This window comes from Perca fluviatilis, chromosome 15, assembly GCF_010015445.1.
Source record: "Perca fluviatilis chromosome 15, GENO_Pfluv_1.0, whole genome shotgun sequence".
Lineage (NCBI taxonomy): Eukaryota > Metazoa > Chordata > Actinopteri > Perciformes > Percidae > Perca > Perca fluviatilis.
This window is the reverse complement of record NC_053126.1, coordinates 14,571,080-14,582,119: the sequence shown is the minus strand read 5'-3', so window position 1 is coordinate 14,582,119 and position 11,040 is coordinate 14,571,080. Positions and strand designations below refer to the sequence as shown.

At 38.8% G+C, this 11,040-nt stretch overlaps 1 protein-coding gene across 1 annotated transcript; it reads right to left on the bottom strand.

Annotated features, from left to right (window-relative positions):
• Positions 1-459: 459 nt before the first annotated feature.
• On the bottom strand, positions 460-8,720 carry timp2b (TIMP metallopeptidase inhibitor 2b). Its single transcript, XM_039825831.1, has 5 exons — positions 8,341-8,720; positions 2,589-2,689; positions 2,391-2,496; positions 1,954-2,078; positions 460-1,817 (listed from the first exon to the last, which is right to left on the bottom strand). Exons 1-5 carry the CDS (start codon positions 8,468-8,470, stop codon positions 1,620-1,622), a joined length of 660 nt encoding a protein of 219 aa, XP_039681765.1. The 5' UTR covers positions 8,471-8,720; the 3' UTR covers positions 460-1,619.
• Positions 8,721-11,040: the final 2,320 nt, after the last annotated feature.

Below are 11,040 nucleotides of genomic sequence, written 5' to 3'. Positions count from 1 at the left end.
ATTTTCTAATTGCACATTTTAGCACATGGATATAGGCTCGTACAAGGTCTGTGAATGTTGCATGCTGTTGTCTCCACTAAGCGGCAGCAGATCGCTGTTGAAGTGTAGCAAAGCAGTTAGGCTACTGTAACTACTATACATGCCTCTATTAAGTCTATTAAATATTGATTCAATAACTTGAAAATTTTGCTTAAGTTTTGTGTCTGCTGTATGCCTCCCTTGAACAAAAGTAGGCCTAGTACTGTTCTCTCTGCAGCATGTGTGTGTTTGGACTAATATGAGTTCAGTGTCAGTCACTTAAAACCAAAATTGGTGTATTGTAAGTACACAACTATTAAACAAAGCCACTCTGATTCTTTGATTAATTGAAATCCTTTGGAATTAGTGATAAAAACTGAATGCTGGAGTCTTGTTAATCGGCACACATTGATGTCAAAATAACCAGTACAAACATCAAAACAGGGTTTGGCATTTAATATAATAGTCAAATGTACAGAATTGTTTCAGCTGGACATGCATGCAAAATCATCTCAAAAGTCTCATGTGAAACCAGCACAAGACATCATACTTGACTACAGTTTCAAATAAGGAATCTTTTTACACTCTTATATTAATCATTAAAGTCATATATCATATCAAAGGCTCTGCATGTAGTGTAAATGGATGATTGGTTACAATATGTTCTTTAACCCACTGACTGTCCTAAAGGACGAGCCAGTCAGACAGTTAACATTTAAGCTTACAATTTGACCTGAACATAAAATGTGTGTATTTTTATAAAACTGTTAAAATAGTTGGTCTTCTCTTTATACAATACCAATGTTGTCACTAGTCACAAAAAAGTATCAAAATGTGGTCTATTTTCAATAGAATATGGTGGATCATATAACCTTAAATAAAATGTTCTTACACTAAAGCATTACAAAGAGAAGAGCAGTAATATATAGAAAAAAAAATACAAATTTGAGGATTCAATCCTCTTTTCAGACATTTTTCATAAGAGACAAAATATGACTGCTGTGGCAATTGTGTTCAAAGTGCTTTCTTGTCTATTCAGGATTATTTAAAGAAAACAAATAGCAAAAGCACAGATTGTGCTTAAGTGAAACCGGTTTGCCACACCTTTAAAAAAAACAGGGTGGGGGAGAGTTTTGCATACTTCGTACAAGAAAGAATCTTATGCAGGAAAGGCAACAGGTGGCACTAGATCCCGGATAGCTCTGCTGTCACAAATCAAGGCCCCGATTGCCAGCTAATGTTATTAATGAACACACAGATTCACAGAATTGTTACACTTTGAGTTATAGCTGTGTATGTGTTGCATTATAGAATTATAGTTCACTCTAAACGATACCTTTGGTTCAAAAGGTAAATTAATAGCTGAAAAAAAAGCTGAGGGAGAAGTGGTTTATGAGGAAGTGCTTTGGATTTAGGGGTAGAAGTGTCTAAAAGTGCTTGATTAAAAACATACCAAATCCTGCAAATAAAAACAATCTCACCACAGAGCACACACATTATGACTAAAACAAAATAAGAATTTGACTTGTGTATTTATTTGTGTTTTTGGTATTTGTATCTTAGTATCTAAGACATCCTCAGACTACTGGACAGTGGTTGAGTTAAGGGTCTTCGATGTCCAGGAAATCCCTTTTAGGTTGTGCTTCCCCTCTGTACCAGGCACAAGAGTCATCACTCCTCTTGATACAAGCAAAGTGTTTGGCCTGCCCTCCATTGTATGTCTTCTCAATCAACCAGTCCGTCCACAGGCACTCCGCCGGGCTGCTGATCATGCAGGGTATGAAGCGGCAGCGGGTGATCTTAGGGTCGGAGAGGAGAACCAGTTGGGGATTAAATTTACAACAAACAATGCAATTTTCAAGACTATTTTAGTTTGTGGTACTTCAGCAGTGGGGAATTCTACTTCAACTATTGTATATGCATCAACTTTTCTACCTTGCAATCACAGCCCATTTCATAGCGCTGAGTCAGGCTCTTCTTCTGGGTGGCACTCGTGGCCTCCCAGGGCTCAATGAAGTCACACACTGCGATATGCATCGTCCCATCAGCATGCAGTTTGCCTGTAGATGAAGGAAAGTGCATTAAATGACATGAAAACTAATTTTTAAAAAGATTATTTCTTTGGGCTTTTCCGCCTTTTTTTTTTTTTTGACAGGACAGCTAGGTGAGAAAGGGGAGAGAGAGAGAGGGGGGGAAGACATGCAGGAAATCGTCACAGGTCGGATTCAAACCCTGGACCTCTGCGTCGAGGCATAAACCTCTCAGCATATGTGTGCCTGCTCTACCCACTGAGCCAACCCGGCCACATGAAAACTAATTTAATTTGTTATGTTTTTTATAATGTGTGATTTGTAATGTGGAAAAAGTTGTACCTGTGAGAAGATACTCCGTGCCATTATTCTCCAGAGTCACTCCACACACGGCTGAGGTGGGAGCAGTGTAGATAGCATCGAAAACATGGGTGGGACCTTTGAACATCTGACAATTCAAACAGAGGAAAGAACATTTAGATTCATATTGGGAATTAAGTGTATACCCAAACATGAAAACAATAGCTTTATCCCACATACCTTGATTTGTTTGATGTCATACTTGATACGCTTGATGGAGTTTCCATAGATGTCATTGCCAGCATCAACCAACTGCTCTCCAACTACCTTTGCCCTGATAACTGGAAAGAGACAAAAACAACCCACATTTACATGCATTCTGTTTAAAAAGGCAAAGTTTCAAATTCAAACACTTTTGTCATGTTAAAACTGAACAGGATCTGGGCCTGTCTGTATCTGATCTAAGCCTAGCCCAGGTTCGGCATGCTGGAGTCGGCCACAACACATTGCTGTGGCTTGGATCTGAGGAGTTTGCATGTGCCAGGTGCTGGGAAGACAGAGGCAACATGAGTGTTTCATCAGCTGCAATCAGAGAGAAGAATGTGTGCTGCCTGCTCCCAGGCTCCTGGGCCGACACAGGAGGAAGCCAGTCAGCAATCTCTGAAAAGCTGAACTAGAATGCTCCCCTTCGCCAGGTCTCTCTGCCGGCCTACCTCTCTGTCTGGATAGAGGTGCTGAAATGCAAATCAACCTCTGCCTTCCCCCTTCTCTCTCTCCCCCTCTCTCTCTCTCGCACTCTGAAGTTCCAGATTCAGAGAGGTCTGGACGGGGGAAAAAATCTAACAGTTCAAGTGGAAAAATTTCATCAAAGCCACACGAAGAAGCCCAAGCTCAAATTGTGAGTATTCAACAAAAACTTATGACTCATGTGTTTCACAATCACTGCCTCTGTCATGTGAATCCAAGTACTGAAGTACAGTTTATTATTATTTATATGCCAATCATAGATAAATACCTGTGGATTACTGGAATCATGCAGTGATTACTACACTTACAAAATCATATTCAAAATCAAGCTGTTAAGCGGAGGAGACCAGCGACAGAGTTAGTGTTAACCAGATGTTCTCTCTGAAGTCAGAGTTCAAGTCCTTGCTTTCTCTAGGTGGCAGCTTCTGAATGCCTCAGACCATCACCAGCCCACTTCCTTACCAAATAAGTTTAAGCCTTTTCATTTGCTTTTTATATGACAAAGGTATGAAGCTGCGGGCCATGTGCCCTAATTCAATGACAATAGAGGCTTAGAGAATATCTCCTTTTAAGGGTCTAAAGAGTCGACCCTTAAAGAGCAGGGGAACAGAGGAGAGAACGGGACAGGAATAGCAGTCACATTGCAGAGGTAGCCTGTTTCTTGTGTACAGGGAGAAGACAGCCTTTCAAAGCAATACTATCACAAACATACAAGTTGACAGGGAGAAGAGGAGGTAGAGAGCACAACGGAGAGGGGGAGGATTTAGTTTGTAGCCAGGAAAATGTGCAAAATACGGAGTATGCAAGCTGTGTGTTTTTTTTCTGTGTGCTGCAGGGCTGCTGTGAAGTAGCAGATATACTGACAAACAAGCTGTACACTGCAGGCCTGATTTAGAATGACAAACTGCACCGAGTGATTCTCTACAACAGTGAAGATGGTTTACACATCAAAAAAACACTTTGAGCGAGTAGTGCAAAGAAACTCTCCAACTTCTTTGGCTACAAAGTGGATTAGTGGTAATCCCCTTCACCTGAGTGTGCAGAATCCCACACAGATCACTTCTCCTTCTACTAGTGTAAAGTAGGGCAATAAATATGTACAATATTTTAAAAAAACAAAAGAAAGAAAAACAAATTTTTGAGGGAGAGGGTAAGCTCTTTAAATTCCATGCAGCATGCTTAAAATAGACAAATTCTAAAAGATATTTTCTTCCATTCATTATTTGCAAAACATCCACATTCCAGCTAGTTAAGTCATAAACAATAATAAAAAAAAAAAAAATCCAAAACAAGTTCTGATGCCTATTCCTAATAAAGACCTAAATTTTCTGTACTGATTTACAGTGTATACCTAATTCTCACAGGACATGAAGAGGTTTTCTGGAACAGGCTGACCAAGCCCTACAAAAATCACAAGTTTCAGAAAGCTGGCAACTAAAGGAACCATCTCATTTTCTAGTAACTCAAACAATAAACACATCATTTTGTATGAAGTATTGTGGTCATGGGAGTTTAAAGTTTTAGTTTAGAAAATAAAGAGAAAAAGAGAAGAAAGCAAAGGCATGTCATGTAATTGCAGGGCCTGTACATCCATTTCCCTCTCTGAGAAGCCACAAAGTAGTCAGACTTTGAACAAGAAAAACTAAACTACAAATTCAAACTGACTCATGGTAACACTCTCCAAGCATACATGGGTTTACCCACCATTGTCTATTTATTTACTATACTTAAAAATGAAATTAGTTTAAAACCTCATTGTTGAAATATGGTAATGGTTTGTCTTTCTGGCATCACATTTTTAATGTTTATTTGCCATTTGAATGTTTACTCTTTCTCTGCCCACATCCCAACAGGTAGGTTTCTCTTCATAAAATTATGAAATCAAAGAGCACATTAAATGAACCTGCTGGACAGATTGATGCAATGCATTATCCACCCTGGAGTTTAAAGCGGCCGTTGAGAGAGCATGCACACATTCAGTCTGGTTTTAATGGCAACTCTGTTTGCTGTGCAGGGGCTGTGATTGTACCAGAAGTCGTGTTAGAAAGCTGGCTCTCTTTCATAATCTGAAATGATTCGCTTTCCTTGTTCACAAAAGTGGTACACTCTAGAATCACAGAGAATTGTGAAATAAACTGCAAATACATAATGAGCGCAGCATATGACCGCCCGTGTATTCCTTTGCCTAAGCCAAGAACCCAAAGGGATGGATTTCCATTAATGAGGAAAGATTTCATATGGAACTACTGTACATGTTTGCAACTATAGCTGGTATTTTGTTTTTGTTTACTCTAGTATATGAAGAGAGAAATAGGCCAGGCTTTATTAAAATACAGTAAGCTGAGGTCAACTAGGGGCAGAGGTGGAAACTAACCAGTTAAAATCTACAGTTTGCTTTGATCAGACTTTTAAATTAATGGTTTTACACTGCAGTCTACTTATACTGTACATTAGGATTTGTACTTTTACCTCTATTCTTAACTGTATCATGACTTTGTCTTCCACAACAACTATACTTTATATAGTAACAAACTATATTTAAAGCTGACATTGCAAATCGCAATTTCTGCAAACTTTGACTGACTCTTCTTCCTTATTTTTCAGAGTTTCACTTGTAAGACTAAGTTTGCAAGCTACTCATGTTTTTGAGTAATTTTCCGTTGACTCTTGACACTCTGACTAACTCTACGTCCGTGCAACTTAAGTACTTTCACTTCAGTAAACTTTTTGACAGTATGGGTTCCTCAAGGCAATGTCTTACTGTGCATTAACAGCATGCAAATACCATACAAATATTGTTTACATACTAATAGACCAGAAGCTAGAAGGGGAAGCCTGCAGAGTAAAGCCAGAGCTATGGTAGATAATGACTTTCATTTTGAATGTGCCAGCTCAACATAGCAATTCATAATTTCGCAAAGTTGGCCACCCATATATTTTCTATGGAGCCACCAGTGACTTTGCCTGCCAATAACATCACAAATGAACATTCTTTGGTATCAAGAACCTTTTGGCCAGTGGTGGTAATGGTGGTTTATGTTACATAAGTAGGAGGGTCTATCCATGGTGCTGAAGCAGGAGCAGGAGGGTTAAAGTCATGTTAGGATCTGACCTTACTGATGAAATGAATTAGTCTGGAAGTTCTGATGACTATCAGCACCTTAGGTTTAAATCAATCCACAGATAAATCCCTGTGCCCTCTACCTGAACAAATAATTAAAACCCTGCATCTAGAATGGAATTTAAAAATGTCTGTATTTGTACTGTGGAGAAAGGAAAAAAAACAAGCACTTAAAGTGTTAATAATAATAAGAAAAATAATGTTATTTTCATGCCAAAGGTTAGACATTGTCCCACTGTGTTGAAATAAGAGAGTTGATTTAGTGTATTTACTATTATGTTCAAGAGAACTGAAAATATATATCATATGTCATCAGTCTGTTTCAATACAAAAGTAAGACTATTGGAATACATTTACTTAGTTAGTAGTAGTAGTAGTAGTAGTAGTAGTCTATACTATATCCTATACCCTTTGATACTGTGATATTTGTAACAAGTAGTTAAACCTAAGTTAAATGTCATCTTAGCTAACTTCCTTCACTCTCTTCAAGTGTCTTACATGAGCTACCTGGCTGCATTTGAGAAGTGGCAACATTTTTAAATTATCTCAATGAGAAGGGTAAAAGGAACTGCTGAGAAATCAAGACTTTCCTTTACAGTAAACTCTTCAGCAGGATAATGTGGTTTCTTCACCCTCCAGAGGCATGGAATCCAATGGTAAAGAGAAACCTTTGAATAAGTCAGCTTCTGTATACATAACACACACTCAGCCAGCTCACAACCAAGAAAAAAGACCCTCAGCAAACCACCAATTTAAATAGCTACACAAGCTGCTCACTGTTGGGACTCCCGTTAGCTTAAGGCCTGTGTTGAAGGCAGCAACAAGCAGTGTTTTGTAATAGGTGAAAAATAAGAGGGAAAGGATCCACATGACCTTTGAGAAAGAGCAAATTAAATAGCCATTTAGTAGTCATTAAGGAAGTGCACCAAACACCTCTCAACCATTGAGTTGAGGATGGGAGGAGTCATTTTGTTTGCATCATCATGATGAGCATTAAGCTACTTGATCCTTAGTTTACTCACCAGGATGAGATACTATCATGTCTGTGCTGTCCTCTTCTCTGAAACATACACTCCACACAGTTACTCTGATCAGCCTCAATAAACAGGCAATTATGTGGCACAAGTGCTTATGTAAGAAATCTTGTATTAATAATTTTGTTTTACCAATACATATGATGCTTTTGGATTAATATTACTTCTGCATTAATGTGTATCTTGCATTTTATTGCTGTAGATGTTTAAGGTTGTGCTGATTCTAACTACTTTATATACTGTTGGGTAGCTTTATCTAAAGCAAGGCATCATATTCTATAAATGAATCATATGTTTGCCCTGTGAGAAATACATATATCTAAAAAAATAAAATAAAAGTCAACACTTCATGGTGTCCGCTCTGTCATGCTCTGTTTTCAGCTTTGTGACGATGAATTTTCCATCTGATCCAGGAAGATTTATAAATAGTTCATTTAGCTTAAGAAGAAGGAGAATTTTCTCAACACATAAAGGAACACTTCATTCTTCTTTAGCTTATCACAAACTTTCAAAATCAACACTGGAGATGCATGGTTTTAACTGGACAGGAATGGTGTGATAAATTGTAATCTAAAAAGTAACTAAAGCTTTCAGATAAATCTAGTAGAGTAAAAAGTACAATATTTGTCTCTAAGATGTGTTGTGAAGTAGAATACAAAGTAAGATAAAATAGATATACTCAAGTAAAGTATCTTGAATTAGCACTTAAATACAGTAGTTCAGTAAATGTGTTTGGTTACATTCCACCACTACAAATGAGATAGAGTACATTTCTGTCAGTATCAAGACTAAGAGAATTTCAACAGATGATTAGAGTGAGAGAGAGAGAGAGAGAGAGAGAGAGAGAGAAAGAGAGAGTGGGAGAGAGAGAGAGAGAAGAGAGGAAAAAGACAGGAGGGCAGTGGAAAGAAAGATTGAGAGACAGAAAATTCCATCCTCCTCCCCCTGTAATTGTAAACACAAGAGTAGGGGAAGTTTCCCTCTCAGCATTTACAGATTCTTTGTCAGAAATAACTCGAACGAACCTATATTCAAACATATATTGACCAAATACGTACATGCATTCATTTTACTCACTAAATCAACTTACCAACATCTGAGTTGCAAAACGCCTGCTGAGGATGCACTGGGGCGCAGCTGCAGGCTTCTGCTATTTCTTCCACTCGCCACAGAAACAGAATGGTCAGAGTGACAAAACAACTGTTTGCCGTCCAAGTCATCTTAGAAAACTATTTAATTTAAAGAGGTGAAGGTTAAAAAAAAAAAAAACGTGAAGGAACAGTTGAGCAGTCCGGCAAGCCTAAAGGAGATGACTCAGAAATGTCCCCTGCAACTTGAAAGGAATTACAGACGGTCCACTTGTCAGAATATGAGATGCACAAGGCATGAGAGGGAGTTCTTTCCTGTTGAAGACCCGAGTCAGGCACACAGACTTCCTCTTCCAAATCTGTTTTCCACTACTGTCAGGAGCAGCCGCGTTTTATTAGTGAGACTGGCGACAGACTCCTCCCCCGCTGGGGGCTTCAGCCAGTGAGCTGCAGCAGCACTGCGGAGCCCAGGGGCTCCAAACGTTTTCACTTCCCGTCACGTTCTGTCACAATATCGTCGCATGAAGAGGTGGATGACTGTGTGCGATACGTGCAACATCCTTTACTGTAATACAGCCTCAGCCACACACACACACACACACACACACACACACACACACACACACACACACACACACACACACACACACACACACACACACACACACACACACACACACACACTTCTCTTTGTGTTACCCGTTTCCTTAAATCATAACCTCAACTTTTAACCTTGACTTTTCCCCAAATCTAGAAGCCCCCAATATAACAAGATTTAGCTTTATCAAACATCAACTTAACTTATAACCTAACCATCGGCAAAGAAGAAATAACCTGAAATCAGCTTAGAAAATACGGGGACATTATGAGTTTATGTGTGAGGTGTTTCCTTATCTTAATATATTTGTGCTTACATTCAGAAAAATACATCAGACAGCTATTTTGTGGTTTTGCCATTCCAACATAGCCTAGAAGGGGAAAATCATCATATTATACTGATGGATCCTCTGGGGAGCATGGGTGTGCTCAGTGAAAATCATGGAAAACTGGTCATGGATGTAATGTGTGTGTGTGTGTGTGTATGTGTGTGTGTGTGTGTGTGTGTGTGTGTGTGTGTGTGTGTGTGTGTGTGTGTGTGTGTGTGTGTGTGTGTGTGTGTGTGTCTACAAGAGGTAATTTTGGCCTGATGACGGAGCTAAAGGTTCACTAGGATTAATTTTCTGGAAGCCATGAACTTTAACAGTAAAGTTTAAGAAATACTTTGACAATTTTGGAAATACTTATAAAGGTCCCATATTGTAAGAAGTGAAATTGCCATGTCTTTTTTATTATCATAAAGCATGCCGAGGTGCTATATAAATATTGTATATATAAATACTCTGAAAGTAGTAAAAACCTTATGTGTTGGACTGTTTCCCAGAGGCTCTGCTGGTTGCCTGGCAACTCCTCAGAGCCAAGACATAGTCCACCACTCCAACCCAAAGATAACCGGCTGCTTGTGGTAGCTTTTATTTAACACATAGACATCAAAGTGGTATCAATCTTCTCAGTTCTCTCTAATTATTTCTTTAACAGAAGTTTGACTAGTAGCTGTGAGGGTCATGACTCTGGACTGACCTCCAACCTTAGGTCACACTGTGGTAACAGTAACCATACACAATATCTTACAACACCTGCGGTGATACTACAAATTGGACAATTGTCACACAATTCTGTGGAGTTATTCCCCTTTTTTATATTTCCTCAATTGGTTGTAATGTAATATACCCTAAACCTGCAATAACTGATTGTTTTGACAACTTGGCAACAGGAAAAGCAAGCTATAAAACACAATATTGACATATAATCACATTTTAAGTTGATATGGCAAACTTGTTAGCAAACAGTATATTTACACACCCAGCAGTTACAGAGCAACATTATCATTCATTTGGAGTCGTGTTTGTGTCCACACAGTGAATATAAGTCCAATATTCACTCTCTTTAAGCTCGGTTTTTGGTCTCTACCAACTATTTAGGGAAATATCTGGCTCCCCAATGTTCTGGATCCTCTGGGGAGTGTGTGTATGCTCAGTGAAATTCATGGAAAAGTGGTCATGGATGTAGATTTGTGTGTGTGTGTGTGTGTGTGTGTGTGTGTGTGTGTGTGTGTGTGTGTGTGTGTGTGTGTGTGTGTGTGTGTGTGTGTGTGTGTGTGTGTGTACAAGAGGTAATTTGGGCCTGATGACAGAACTAAAGGAAAGGTTCACTAGGATTCATTTTCTGGAAGCCATGAACTTTAACAGTAAAGTTTAAGAAATACTTTGACAATTTTGGAAGTACTTATAAAGGTGCCATATTGTAAGAAGTGAAATTGCCATGTCTTTTTTATTATCATAAAGCATGCCGAGGTGCTATATGAATACTGTATATATAAATAATTTGAAAGTAGTAAAAAGCTCATTCCACAGAGAAACTCATGCAGCCTGGATTCAGAAACCGCATCAGAACTTTCGTACGGTTGTGATGTCATAACTATATATAGGTAGAAAGTGTTGCTACAGTGTTGTAAAAGTCTTTCCCGGCTGCAATGACAGTGCAGAGATTCCAAAAGAGTGAGAGATGCGAAGGCCCAGAAACAGCTAGCCTGGCTCTGTCGAAACATAACTAAATATGCCAGCCAGCATCTCTTAAGCTCACTTATCAACACATAGCATTTTGTT